This window comes from Bubalus bubalis, chromosome 21 (assembly GCF_019923935.1).
Source record: "Bubalus bubalis isolate 160015118507 breed Murrah chromosome 21, NDDB_SH_1, whole genome shotgun sequence".
NCBI lineage: Eukaryota > Metazoa > Chordata > Mammalia > Artiodactyla > Bovidae > Bubalus > Bubalus bubalis.
This window is the reverse complement of record NC_059177.1, coordinates 14,468,994-14,484,378: the sequence shown is the minus strand read 5'-3', so window position 1 is coordinate 14,484,378 and position 15,385 is coordinate 14,468,994. Positions and strand designations below refer to the sequence as shown.

The 15,385-nt window shown below is 45.6% G+C and overlaps 1 protein-coding gene across 13 annotated transcripts in view; it reads right to left on the bottom strand.

Moving 5' to 3' along the window:
- TRAK1 (trafficking kinesin protein 1) overlaps positions 1-15,385 on the bottom strand; it is a 100,844-nt gene that overhangs the window by 53,299 nt on the left and 32,160 nt on the right. The window contains exon 1 of one of the 13 annotated variants that reach the window (XM_025272069.3): positions 7,746-8,900. The exons of 8 other annotated variants lie outside the window; for them this stretch is intronic. In XM_025272069.3, the coding sequence (XP_025127854.1) occupies positions 7,746-7,809 (64 nt within the window). In that variant the 5' untranslated portion in view covers positions 7,810-8,900. Of the gene's footprint in view, positions 1-25; positions 302-7,745; positions 8,901-15,385 lie in introns of those variants that run through there. 4 more of the 13 variants (XM_025272071.3, XM_025272073.3, XM_025272067.3 and 1 more) reach the window with 4 other exon arrangements.

Genomic DNA, 15,385 nt, shown 5'->3' with positions numbered 1-15,385 from the left:
GACTGGAGGAAAGAACAGAATTTACCCTCCTCCAAGAGGTCCAGGGTTTCCTGCTGCTCCTGGGTGGGCTTCCTCTCTTCATTCTGGCAGTCATACTCAAAACATTCTTCTTCTCCCACATCTCTTAGGGACATTGCTGAAGTCACCCCAAAGCCAAAACATCACCCTAAGGAGCTGTCCTTGAGGGAGCTCCTGGCTGCCTTCCCGGAGGAGGCATCGGGGCCGGAGCCCCTGGGGCGTACGCAGGGGCCTGGTGGGGGCCACAGACATGCCCGGGCTCAGCTGAAATGAAGGGTGTGCACAGGGTCACTGGCCCATCGTCACCCAGGTGGACCCGGAAGGGGGTGGCTCCCAGAGCCAGGAGGCGGGGCGGAGGGGGTGAAGCACCTATCAGGAAGGAAAGCCCCGCCCAGTCCTGAGGCGGGGCTGGACGGAGGTGGGGGGGCGGGGTGGCTCTGACAGGTGCTATGGAGTCAGAGGGGAGGGGAGTAGGCAGGTGCATGGTGTCAGGCCAGCTATTTGCATCCAGATTCTTCTCCCACTTTTCCTCTCCCAGAAGCAATGAGGAATGGTGACTTCCTGGAAGTTTCACGGAGCGACTGCAAAGGGTAATTTACCTATTATGCCTCAAGCAGATATATACACCTGTCCAAAGTTCGGGCTCTGGCAGAGGAGGTGCCCTGGTGACTGATTGCCCAATACTCTCCGATGAGAGAGCTTCTGTGGGTGTGCCTCAAAAGGGAGATAAATCTTGAGTGTGACAACAGTATGACACAGTGCTGAACAGGGAAAGAAAAGACCATTTGGGTTTCTAGCAAGAGGAAAAAGGTAAGTTGCAGGAAACATTACTTGTGTTAAGCCTAATTCATCCCAGTCTTTCTTTGGTAATAATATATTACATTTGCTCTTTTTAAACTGCATTTTATAAATTCCACTCTTACTTAATTTATAAATATATTTTTTCTAATTGCAGGATAAAAAGGGAAAAATCTATAGCCTAAAAGTTTGCCAAGTTGCCTGAAAAAAAGAATCCAGTTTTATTGTATATCGCAAGATCAATTCCTTTGCACTGTATGATTTTGCCTGTAATGGTGAAATGGCAGGTCCTTCTATCAAATCCTCTGAAAGATAGCCTGAAGCACTGGTGTCTCAGAGAATCACAGCATATTCTACAATCCCTGGGCTTTAGCCACCTCCCCGCTACACTGTGGCAGTTCTCTCTGCTCCTAAAAGCTTTAGCAGGAGGCCTAAAATACCTCTCTGCCCAGTCATCTCCCTCAGGTAACCAAGAAGGCCTTTAGCAGAGGCAAGATTGTCAGCAAGAATTCTCTGCACAAGTTCAGGAACTTGGTCTTGTCCATCTTTGAAACCTTAAGGCTGCAGATCCTTCTTAGGCAGCTAAAAATGTACTCTACACTGAATCACTACCTCCATAAAAATGAATAGTAGACCATAGACCAGTACGTATAGACAGAAAATGAAATAGAATAAAGATTTTATTAAAATTAATACCTAAAGACATATGCCTTGACAGGTTACTTTTCTGGAACCTGAAAAGAATTGCTACATTTTACAATGGTAAAAATGTGTTGTTTATAAAAAGTCGGGTCAGTAGGAATTCAGTGGCAGGAAGCACAAAATCACATTTGAAAATCTTCATAAGTTTAAATACAATGTTTATAAGGGCATACACTCTGGGAGGGGGGATACTTTCTTTAATCTCATTGACGTTATCCAATTGGGGCTTGTTAATTCAATTCAAATGACAGTGAGTCTTAAGGCCTGGGAAGGGAGGGAGGAAGAAATCTCCACTTTGTACATACTTAATTCGTGAGTATCAGATGGACTATGAGATGTGCAGGTTACTGGGCGGGGCTACAGTATATACAAATGAAAACAAGAGCTGATTTCATATATTTGAAAATACTATTAAGTGATTTTACTCATTACCAGTTGGTTATACTCATCTCTTAACTCAATCCTAGGCTATCCTTAGTAAATGATATCCAAGTCTCTTTGTATTATATAATTTAAAAAATATATATGCAAATTAAAAATACATCTAGGACATGGTGTCATGAACACAAGACCACTCTAGCCTGCCCATGTCACCCCTGTTCTCTCAGTTCCCTCGTTCTTCAGGGTACTCCCCACCCCCACCTCAAACCCCTTCCCCTTCCTTTGCCCCACTTCCTCTGCAGGAATGTGAGGGAATTCTCCAACCTCATCCACCTCTGCATTCGCTTCAAGGTTAAAGGCAGAGATGGGCCAAAGTGCATCTTCTCTGAGAGAACAGTTTTTCCAAAAGTTAAAACAGAATATGACACTTAAAGGCCAGCAAGAAGGCCCGGCCATCCCTGTGCCAGGTGACAGATGGGCCATGGGACATGGACGTGGGCTGTGGCGCTGAGGGTGGCCTGGCCGTCCCTCGAGAAGCTGCTCACCCCAACAGCCAAGCAGCCACACTGCGTGCTGTCCAGCAGTGAGGACCAATGCAGGGGCTCAGAGCAAGAAGGAAGGGAGTGGGTTCTGACCCAGGTCCAGGGAAGTTCACGGCTATGGGAGAGAAGTGTCACTTGCCTCCCAGTGGGCAGAGGGACCTCTTCCTGTGAGGGTCTTCTCCAGCTCTGTTTCACGTAACCTCCATGGACGCATCTCCCCGAAGCTCCATCCTCCTCTGTCCAAAGAGTGGTTGCAAGCCACTAGAGCTACCCACTTACAGTGAAATCTCAACTGATTAAAATGAAATGAAATCCAAAATTCAGTGACAGTTGCCACATTTCAGACACTCCACAGCCACAAGGGGCTAGTGGCTACCAAACTGGACAGCACAGAATGCTTCCATCATCACAAAAAGTCCCACAGCACAGGCACGCCCAAGGCTGCCCCTTGTCTTTAGACAGGAGCTTGGCACTCCTGGACCTGCATCTCCTGTGTAGCCTGTTCCTGCTACACCTCCTCCTGCACAGTCAGGAGTCTCCTGCCCCTCTGTGTCCCATGCACTTTGCTCCACTCTCCATGAGCCTTGCTGTCCTTTTACTTCCCTGACCACACAGAGCAGGTGGCCCATCGCTGAAGGTCACTTCCCCAAGGCTCTTGCTTATGCTATTTAAAAAACAGAGAGAGAAACACAGAGCTCTAAAAACTTGGTCTCTATGCTCCCTCTGGCCCTCTCTCAGCTCTTGAGCCCTTTGCTTCTACATCTAAGGGAGGACATTATCTCTGCTTTACTAAAGTTGCTGATAAAAATGTACAGCTACATCATATATTTACCTTTAACTCTTAAAAAAAAATATCCTCTTAGCAGTCATTCAGAAGAGTGCTATGTCTGGAAAGGGAAAGTCAGCGTCTACCTCCATGGGTACACTCCACAAGAAACATGAAAAATGGGGCCTGCTTACCTACGTTTGACACAAGTGCAGGAAAGTCAGAAAATCATCTCAAAAGCCTTTTACCAGTTTCTCAGTGAATGCTTAAAATATCTGACAAAACTTCACTCACAAACCAGTCACCCTGACTCTGGGTGACATTTTAGAGGTCACTGCAATCACAGAACAGCGTACGTGCCACCTAAGTGTAATGCCATGGATTTTCATCATGGATAAGAAGTTGTAAGAACAATCACTGTGTAATCTGCCTGAGTGTTTCCATTTATAAAATCAATATGAACTACCCTCATCTCCCACCCCGACATTCAAATCTATAATGTTGCAAAAAGGGACACAAGAGTGGATGATTACAAAAGAGACTACAGCAATAAACAGGGTAAAGACACTATACCTTGTTCAACAAACCAGTTACCTTTTCAGAGGAATTTTTAAAAAGAACTTAGTAACTAGTACTGTTTCTGAAAAGATAATATTAAGTACTGGCCTAGCACTTAGCTGATCACAAAGAGCTTTTTCTTTATTTACATGCTTTTACCATCCTATGAGACGGCCCAGTGGGGTTGTCCCCATTTTCCAGATGGGAGAGATGGGTTTGCTGGAGGCTTATGGGGTCCCAGGATGTGCCTAACTGCTGGCAAAGAGAGACAACAGGCCTCCAATGGAGTCGCTTGTGCTAAGCCCCGGGGGCAGTCAACCAAGACTTAATACCTGACCTAATTGCAGCTTCAGCTTCTCCCAGGAATGAAGTCTTAGCCAGACTGGAATTTCCTGGTCAGCAGTAATGAGGTAATCAGCCTGAGAGACCCCACTCGTCCCCCAAAGAAAGATGAGATAATCCTTTTTCTTGTCCCCGCTGCCTTCTGTCTACAAAAGCCTTCCATTTCATACAGCTCCTCAGAGTTCTTTCTACTTGCTAGATGGGATGAGGCTCAATTCCTGAATGGTTGAAGAACGCCAGTTTTATCTTTATCAGTTGAGTTTTGTTTATATATATATATTTTTTGCCATTTCTTTTTATTTTTTTTTTAAATTTTATTTTATTTTTAAACTTTACATAATTGTATTAGTTTTGCCAAATATCAAAATGAGTTTTGTTTTTAAATACCACACAGCCACAGAGAATGCAACACGGGCCTCAAAGGCAGACTCCGGGCTGTGCTTTTCCGGCCATTCTGCCTATTTCTAGAATAATTATGAAAGTGCGCTCCGTTTCTTTAACTCAGGGACATACACTTGAACTCAAACCTTTCTGAAAATTAAAAAGGCCTCACACTCTTTCTAAGCATATTTTTCTTAAGTGATCAGTTGGAGCCAAGAAACAACTTAAGATTTCATGACAGACAGAAAGAATCATCTTCCAGACCCCTGGGCCCTGGGATGGTGTCCGTGGCACTGTTCTCCAAGCATATCTACTGCAAAGAATCACCTACAGCATGCACTAAAGATTCCGATTTCTCAGGGCCTCTCCTGGTCTGGAGTTAGTCTGGGAATATGCTTTTTAAATAATGGGGTGACTCATGATTGGCTAGGTTTTAGAAGTTCCTGCAATTAAGAGATGGGACACAGTTAATGTGGGTAACCAGGAACCTGTTTGACGCTAGAATTTTAAGCTATAAACGCTGAGTGCATGTGTGCAAATTCTGCACAGACCACTGCTGTACTACTGTGTTGATCATTGGCTATTTCAAACCTCTAAAAATTACTTTAAGGTACTGGGCAATCAACCTCTCAAACTGCTTACTATTCTAAGCTCCTGCACCATGCCCCTGTTATACCCTCTGGAGTCTGATTGTGTTTGGGGGGCTGAGGGGATGAGACAGAGTATTAAGACTTCACAACTAAAACTCATTATGGGGGCAGGATACAGTCAGTAGACTGAATAAACCTCAAAAAAGAACAGCAGCCGTTTCTTAAGTCCACATTTAATAGAGCGGCCCCTAATTGTCCTGCAGTCTATATTTCCACCCTTACGTATTACTTTTTCAGTGCTAACCTTGTAACTTAAGTGCAAGTCAGTAACTATGACATAAATGATGATTTTGCATCTTTTTTAAAACATTTGACTCATCTTTTGTTATTACTACGGAAAGCTCCCTGGAAGTTTCCCACATTAAAGATTCCAATGACAAATAATAAGAGAGACAAAGCAACACTCTGTGTGTCTAACTCCTACCTGGCCTCCTCACCAGGAAGTTCAGAACCAGGAGATGAAAGGGCTATTCAAAGACTGCTTTGCAGTTTCAAAGCTGCATAAAAACAAAGGCACACTGCCTCCATTTCCAGACTAACCTGGCGAGGTCAGGAAAGAACTAGTCAGACGTGTATAAACAAGCACCGTCAATATTAGCGTATCCCTGAATTCCCACTCCTTTTTGTGGGCTTTCCTAAACCACTTTAGTTCTGAGCTTCCATTCCTTTGATTCCCTGTTTTGCTAACTATCTTTAAAATGGGATTATGAAAATGTCAGTTGTCCCAGCAAACTCTGTCCCTTCTACTTCATCTACTTCTCTACTTCATCCAAATTGGTATGGAGGAGAAAAGCAACTATTTCACTCAGCGTACACTCAGACAGTAACTGCTATCGACATTTATTTACCCTTGGACAGATGAGCTGCCTCTTTTTCTGTTTTCCTTTTCTGCTGGAAGAAGAGAGATCTGGCTGCCTGGGGCCAAAAGACTCAACCAAGAAACGGCTGGGTAAGAAAATCCTTCTGAGAGACACCCAGACAAGAGCAGGCCTCTTCTCACCCTTCATATTGAGCACCGCGAGTGACTGCCTTCATTTCCTCAGACAAGGGTGTAAATAAAGCTGGACGGTGTCACAATTAGGGCAAGATAGTAAGAACCCTTCCCCCGTCACTTCCGGGACAGCTCCGGGGGAGCCATGGCCACACCCAACACGTCCCCTGGGAGCTGGAGGTGGCACAGGCCCTCCGCTGTAACCAATGTGCCGTGCTCCAGTGGTCCACACTCTAAAAAGTTATGGAGGGTTCAGCGAGTCACAAATCACCAAGGAAAATTCAAGAGGTCAATGATGGAATCTGAAAAGAAGTACCCCTATAATTGCCGCCTGGAGTTGGGTAATAGGATAGGAACTTGCTTTAAGAATAATATACCCCAAAGAAAACAACTGAGTCATCTTTCCCCCTCACGACCCTGGGAGCTGCCCACCATCATCATCACTCAAGATGTTTACAGATGCACAGGGACTCGACATGGCAATGTCTGTATCTAATGTTCGGGGATGGTGGGGCTCAGCTGGGGAAGTTTCTCAGTGCGTTTAAATACCCACCCACCCCCTCCAACAAAAGCTTTTGGCCTTTCTTCTGTGGCTCACAGTCAAGGCCGAAATTAGCAAATACAGAGATAATTATGAAGTTCTTCAGCTTATTAATGAGGCCAGGTCCCAACCAGTTACATCATTCAGGTTAATCAAATGTAGTCATGTTAGAGTGATCTGAAACTCCCGATTCAATTAAAAAGCAGTTACTTTACCTATTACTGGCTCGTGTGGGCTGAGAACATTATGATCACCAGGGAATGGACCCTTCGAGTATATAGATATTGGGTTCTCTTGTGTGTGTGTTTATGTAAAGGCATGTGATAGAGGGTCACTTTAAAGAAGAATTAAAGATGACAGGTTAACTGTGTCATATACAATTTGATGCCAACCCCACAGGCGCCCGAGGCCCCTCCCCTGTGGCCTGAGAATGCACCTGAGTGCCATTTCCTGGTGTCTGGAATCTCCCGAGGCTGCTCCAGCCACAGAAACTCTGCCTAGTCTCCTCTGGAAAGCACCACACCCTCCCTGCCCAAACACGAAGGATACAGACTCTTCCAGCCCCTCCCAACATCTCCCACCCCCATCTCTGTGGGATCCCGCAAGATAACTCGTTTGACTTGACTGCCAGGTGGGAAGCTGCTTCTGCCTTTTTTTTCAGCTTCCCCTGGGCTCCCAGGTCTGGGCCCAGGAAAGCTGGATTCTCCAAGGCCAGAGGACCACTTCCTGAAGACACTAGTCCCTGGCCCATACATGATGACATCTCCACTTGCACACACACACGCACACACACACGCATCACCCCAGAGAGAATTCAATCCCACTGAAGTGCAATGCTCACGAGCCCAGCACGCCAACACCATCTCCAGACTGCCAAGGAGCCTCCCCCCATCACGAGCCCTGCCCACCTGCTGTCCCCCTTCACCATGCCTTCGCAACGGTCAGAGCCATGCGGTGCCACTCCCGTGCCCCTCCCTCCTCCTGTCTCCCCAGGAAGGTTCCAGGACACCCCCTCCACCGAAGGGAGACAATGGCCCTACACATCCCCGCTCTGTTTTGCAGGAGCCATAATTACCGTCTGAGCATTCTTCATAATACCAGTCTAGTTCATAATAATCCGCTTCGATAAATTTCTGCATAGTCAGTATTCTGGCAGAGGAAAGAATGGACTTCACGGCACCATCAACGTCAGGTGAAACGCTGCCATGCCCCCCTGCCCTTCCAGAATGCCGGGCAGAAGAGCATCCCCAAACATGCCAGAATTAAGCTGTGCATCCTTAATGACAGTCTGGAGCCAGGATGGAAAAGGGGCAGTGAAAAGGAAAATCATGGAGGGGGAAGAGGAGGAGCACAGCTATCAGAGACCCTGGCAGTCCTGCTAATAAAGCGGCAGCGGCCAGCAGCCCTGAATGGGAGTAGCCAGAGCCGTCCTATCCGGGAGCACAGAGGGTGACGTCAGGGACACACACCACCACCCTGAGGTCTCACTCCAGCCTCGCCGCCCAGCTCCCGCTCATCTTTCAATCTAACAGTTGCCATAGAAACAGGCCGGCTGGGGGGAAAAAAAAATGATGCAGAGATGGAGGAAATGTCTTCCAAGGATGCTGGTAGCAGGGGCTGAGAGGTGCCACGTTAGGAGAAAGGAGGGCGTGCAGGCAGGGAAGGGGGTGGCGCCAGGAACATTATCACCATCATCTCTTCCAACAAATGTCAGGACAAGTTTATCTATCTGCTTAATTCTGGGTCACTATGGACTCTGCATTTGAAAAATAACCCCTTTAAAAATCTGCAACTTCTTTCCTCAACCTGATTTTAAACATTAAACATCTTTCCTTAAAAATTTTGACCGCCGCCTAAAGGAAATGTAAATTACTCAGAAAAGGGAACCATTTTCATACAGATACAGTCCTGTTCTCTGTTCATGCCTTGACTCAAACTCCTGGAAAAACAGCCTGCAGCATACAAATAGAGGAGAAAGCCATCACAGAAGGGGCTTGTGCAATAAGATAGGCTGCTTTCACAGACACTAAAATATGTTCTCAAAGTAAAAAAATATACACCAGAAGGAAACAGCCCACCCTCAGGAAGGTGGTTCCCTCTAGGAAAGGAGTGAGGGGATAGGACTTTGAAACTGTCCTTATAAATGCATTGTGAATGTTTTATTTGGGCTTCCCTGGTGGCTCAGTGGTAAAGAATCCGTCTGTCAAGCAGGAGACAAGGGTTCTATCTCTGGGTCGGGAAGATCCCCTGGAGGAGGAAATGGCAACCCATTTCAGTATTCTTACCTGGAGAATCCCATGGACAGAGGAGCCTGGTTGGGCTACAGTCCATGGGGTAGCAGAGTCAGACACAACTCAGCGACTAAACAACAACAATGTTTTATTTCTTTCAAAAAAAAAAAAAAAGGAAAGTGAAGCTAACATTTATTAGTCCTAATTATTTAGCATGTTTGAAATATTTCATTTAAATGAGTAATGGATAATTAAATAGATTTTAGACTTGCTATAAGTTAAACTCATCTGCTAAACAGGGTTGCTCAACCTCAGCACTACAGACGCACAATTAGGATCAGATTGTTCTCTGTTGCAGGCACTGTCCTGGGCACGGCCTCCACCCATTTAGGTGCTAGAAGCACTACCCTGTCTCTCTGTTGATGTGACATCCAAAAGCGTCTCCAGATGGTGCCAAATGACCCTTGGGAGCAAAATCTCCCTTGAAAACTGCTGCCCTCAAGCAAAACTACCTATGGAACCTCACCAGCCTGTTAGCCGGGTATTGTAACCATCTGTTGGTGTCAGTGGCAACAAATGTGCCAGCTTGGTCCAGCTTTCCTCTTAATTTTCTACTCAAGACTGTATAATGCGGGAATGAGTAATAGTAAAAGGACTTTTTTCCACTACTGGGAGGGCAAGCTTCTTTCCTTCCACAGTGATCAAACAGGGAGGCTTTCCCTCTATCCTTCCAAAGCCACATGATGCCCTAGTTAATGAACTTGGAGGGAAAGGCATCCCTCTAGGGCAGGGCTGCCCAGGCTTTAATGTGCATGTGAATTATCCAGAGCTCTTGCTAAAGTGCAGATTCTAATGCCTCAAGTCTGCAACTGTGCACAATTTTCTGCATTTCTAACAAGCTCTCACATGCTAGCAAGGCTGCTGGTCCCCAGACGACACTTCATGACAAGGCTCTTTAGTAGGAAAGATTTGGGGGTAGATTTTATAGTGTGTGTGTATGTATATGTATGTGTGTATCTGCCTAACTGTATGTATGAGTAGTAGGTAATTTAGAGGAAAACTATTTGAGTGTGTATGTTGAGGGGGCGGTGGTTTCTATATGCCCTTCCCTCTCCCTGACCCCAGCTTGGATACACATTTAAAATTTTCTAGGACATTCACCTATTTAAAGTCAGCAGCCAACAGTTTTAATTCCTGCTGTAACTGCCCCCATTATCTGAACACATCTCTCTTCCTTTGGTCCTTATCATGTCTCTCTGCCATCGATGGCAGCTCTCAAGAACACCACAGCAAACCACCAGGCAGCTTCTCAGATGTCACTCCTCATGACAGATGAGCTGAGGCTGGTGTCCTAAGGTTTTCTGAGGTTTTTGTTTGTTTAAAGTTCCCTAAGGTGCTTCTGAAAGATGATTATAGGTCTCATAAATAAACTGATGGACAGTTAACAGTTTCCTCAAAATCAGCATGTTTAACAGGTTCAATCCAGTACAGGGGTGAGGTCTAGTATGAACTTTCAAAATGAAGATGGAGTAAAGGAACAAAGCATGCAAACTCCATAAAGCATCCCAGAAAAGTCAGGTGCAGTTAGAAACTTCTTCAACAAAGGCTTATGGAGGAGACCTGGGTTTGATCCCTGGGTTGGAAAGATCCCCTGGAGAAGGGAATGGCAATCCACTCCAGCATCCTTGCCTGGAAAATTCCACAGACAGAGGAACCTGGAGGGCTACAGTCCATGGGGTCGCAAACAGTTGCACACGACTGAGCGACTAACACTTTTCAACAAAGGCTTGGCACATTTACCTCACAGTGCTATGAATTTTTAAAATATTTTATTTATATACCATATCACCCCAGAAGCAAAAAACAATGAATAGAGGGATGGGTGGATATATAGATGGATGGAGTACTAATGGCAGGCAGTTTAATATCATAGCTCAGAGCAAGGGCTTTTGGAGTCGGACGGCCTGAAGTTTGGTTCAGGCTCCTCCTTTGCCATCTGTGACCTTCTTAGACACCTGAGTCTTTCCCGCTAAATGGTGTGAATATTATGCCTGCTGCACAGACAGGGAGACGCATTAATTAATGCACGGGAGAGCACTCAGCACAGTGCCCGGGACAAAGTGCGTCTGTAACCAGTGTTAGTTGCAATCATCTTCATCACTCTAATTCTTTAAAAAAGGAAACAAGCCAGTGTGAGCAATTAAAAAGATAGCACAATTTTCTAAGCTATAATTAGGGAAATGAGGTAGAAACGTCATTTATTAGCTTTTTTTCCAGCATAATAAAAGGCCTTGAGTTCACAGTAATGAGCAGGAGTGGTAATCTAGGGGTGGGAAGGTGACATTTCTAAATAGCAACATATCACTGAACATGACTTTTATCAAAACCAAAGATTGTATACATCTAATTTACTTTTTAAGAAAATGCAAAAGAAAGAAATGAGTAAAGAAAAAGCATCATTTATGGGTGAATTTTATGGGCCTTGAGCAAGTTTTTTTTTGTTTTGAGCAAGTTTTAAATCAAATGTTTATATCAAAATTGCTGTGTGATAGGCTCCAAAGGATAAAGTAATCCATTCACAACTCTGCAGAGATGGTTCCAAGGTTAAAATCCAGGTGCGCATGCATGCTCAGTGGGGTCCGACTCGTTGTGACTCTGTGGACTATAGCCTGCCAGGCACCTCTGTCCACGGGATTTCTCATGCAAGTACACTGGAGTGGGTTGCCATTTCCTTCTCCGGGGATCTTCTTGACCCACCCCCGGATCAGGAATTGGGACAGGTCCCAGAAGCAGCCTGAGAGAAGCCCCTGTCCATTCACTCAACACTATTTAAGGAATGCTGACTGCACATCAGGCCTCAGCCCTTTATCACTCACTCACTCCTCAGACCCCTGCTACCTAAGACCCCCCTCGCTGGGCAGACGAGGGAGGGGGGCTCAGAGAGCTGAAGTTGTTTGACCAGGATCGCTCAGCGAAAACCAAGAGCAACTGAATACAAACCAGGCACCAACCACCTCCAAAACTTTTTCTGTCAATAGCTGAGAAAACACTGAAGCAGTATTTACAAATACAATTTGAAAGAAAAAAGGGGGTTGGAATTAAAGGGATATTTCTCTACCCATCCCCAGCAGATCAGCCTTCTGATGCCAATTTTAACACGGCTTCTTGGAGAGTTGTTGATTCCATGTCTTGGGGCAGGAAAAATCAAGAGAGGCCTGCAGTAGCATGCTGCACAAAAGTAAACAACCGCTCCAGAAGGTCTGGGGTAGGAGCGATCAGGCATCAGAGCCCACTTAAAAGGACATCACATTGCCAGCTTGTGATAATTCCAACATCAAAAAGAAAATGCAATCAATAACAGTTAAAGGTTAGGTCTGTCAAGACCATGAATATCAATGAACATGAAAACAAAACGGGCAACCAAGTGAATAAGGCAACTGACATAAAAAGGAAAGTGGAACATAATAGGGAGATATTTTAAATTTATCTTAAGCAAGGGAGGGTAGGTGTGTGTGACTGTTCTATTTCTGTCACTAATATTTTTCATAAAGCACTGCATGAACATCATTCTAAGGAGGGTGGCTATGAATAAGCCAACCGGATATGGAATGAGGAGGCAGGTAAAAGAATAGGAAAACCTGATGCTGTGGCCACAACTATCCCCAGGTAGGAGGAGGATCAGCTCCTGAGCTGCAAAGTTAGTTACGTATCCTCTTTTGTAAGCATGTAGGAGAATCTAATAGATTGGGTCTGCCAAATTAAGAAGACTCTAATTACGAGAGGACTCATAATCAAACTTAAATGTTTGCTGTTGGGTCACTAAGTCTTGTCTGACTCTTTGTGCACGCCAGGCTTCCCTGCCCTTCACCATCTCCTGGAATTTGCTCAAACTCATATCCACTGAGTCAGTGATTCTATCCAACCATCTCATCCTTTGTTGCCCCCTTCTCCTCCTGGACTCAATCTTTCCCAGCATCTGGGCCTTTTCCAATGAGTTGACTCTTCATATCAAGTGGCCAACTTAAATGATTAAAAGAATATAATAACATTTCTAAGTTTTAAACTATTAGCTGTGTAGTAATTCATGTACACATACATAATTTTATATACTCATATGCATATATATGTATGCAATAAGAATTCAAAATAAATTATTTACACATTTAAAAAATGAACATGTGCTAACAATTTTGGATTAAATTACAACTGATGCAGTTATGAGTTTGCCTTGAAGTGTCTCAGATGTTACATGCCACATGCCACCTTCCTCCATACCCCAGATGATGAGCACGGGCCACACCAGGGCCCCTGAGTGGCCAACCAGACAAGCAAGTGGGAGAAAGGTGTTCCTCCCTCTGGTTGGAAGCAGAACCACTCAGGGCCCCAATCCTCTGCAACATGCCCCTGGTCTCCAGAGCTTTCCTCCCTTCAGGAAGTACTGCAAGCCTTCTACCTACATCCCAGGGCAGCCAGGACAGAAGAGGGGAGGGCTTCCTAATCCTCCATTCTTGACAGGGTCAGGGGGACTCACATGAAATACAGGCTGACAAGCAGACCTTCCCTCCACCGGCTGCAGAAAATTAAGTAACAGGATGCTTCTGCAGAGTTTTCTTTCTGATCTTTATTTTTTAAAACACTGCCATTGCCAGTCACCGAGCTCCCGCGGCAGAAGGCAGGCTGCTAACGAACAGCTTGCTGTCAACTACCCCCTCCCAAACCATCTCCACCTCATTTCAGGCGCAGGAAAAGCAGGCACCCATGCCACCTCCAGGGAGAAGGTGGGGACAGAACAGAGGAGGGAGACAGCACCCTACAAAGCACTACAGAGACAAAAAGTACCCTAGCTTGGAAGCAGTCCTCATTAAAATCACTCATACACCTGAGGAGGATACAGAGAAGAAACAGAGTTCTGATGTGTTGCTGGGGTTCCCAGTTTGCTTCCTGCACCCTGGGAGGGCTGCATGGGGCATCTCATTCCTGGGAGCAGCAGGTCACGTAGCAGATGTTCCAGGGTTCAAAACATAAGTCAGAAGTGCAGAACACAAACCATAACCCAGAATCACTATGGCCTGAGCCCATCACTGGTGGGCAGTGGGGTATGGATGGGCTAACAAGCTGAGCTGTCGTGCCAATTTCCCACCTGAGTCTGTTCCAGCTTTGTGTTAGACATGCTGGATTCCCTTGAAAAGGAAAACAGTCAACCCGTACAGGATTGCTTGCCAACCATTTTTGTTCTTAAAAGAAAAAGCAAAGACACACCAGCACTGGAATCTGGATTGTTGAGAAAGAGTGGAAGCTGGCAGGCGCCAGGTGACAAAGCAGGCCTAAGGTCGCAGGGTAATCTGTCTCCTGGTATGAGCACCCAGCTGCCTTGCGCACCAGATCCTGGGTTCCTGGTACCGTCGGCACCTGGTGTGGTATGGGTGTGGCTCTGGACCTTCAGAGATAAGCATTTTCTATTCCCCCTCCGTACCGATGCCTGACACCCTGGCCCACAGCTGGGGATGAATATGGCAGGGGGTGGGGAGTCGCAGTGTGTGTAGACTGTGTGTCGCTGACACATGAGAAGTGACTGTGCAGCCAGAGCTTCTCTGTCTGCAGAAGTCCACTTGCAGACTTCCGCTAGAGCAATGAAAATGGGCCCAAGGAAGAACCTGTTCACATGAGGAGTGAGCGTAAGAGGGGAGAAGGCACAATTCCAGGGCTCCCTCAGGTCCTCACCTGCAAACGAAACAGCCTGAGGTCTTGAGAATGACAGAAAGGACACAACTAATATGACAGCATTTACATGAGAAAACTCAAGGCAACTGTTTATAAATCTACCATAACGTATACATTTTAGTGTTATTTGTTAGCAAAGGGTATGAAACGCTTTCCCCAGCCATTAAATCCCTTCTCCATCCTCTGTACAACCTTCCCCGACACCCAGCATTCATCTTTCCTTCCTTCTTTCAATCCCACCCACCACAATGTTTGTCCGTGTTCCACACGCACCCCTCCTACACACACAAACACAAATGCACCATGTGTTCTCTTAGGTCACACCTCACATAACTTGTGATCCCTCAATTTAGAAGGTCAGCATTGTGTGTAATTTAATTCAGTTTGCACAGGCTCAGTGCATACTGTGGAGTCTTTATTTTTGTTTCACTTAGGATTTTGGACTTCCCTCGTGGTTCAGATGGTAAAGAATCCACCTGCAATGTGGGAGACCTGGGTTCGATCCCTAGGTTGGGAAGATCCCTGGGTTGAGAAGGGAATGGCTACTCACTCCAGTATTCTTGCCTGGAGAATTCCACAGACAGAGGAGCCTGGTGGGCTACAGTCCCTGGAGTCACAAAGAGTCGTATAGGACTGAGAGACTTGCATAGAGTCCTACAGGACTGAGTGACTTCATTGTCTTTCACTTCATTTAGGATTTGAGTTAGATGAAGGCAGTCTCTGGAAAGTAGCAACAAAGTGATCTTTCTATACTATACATTGT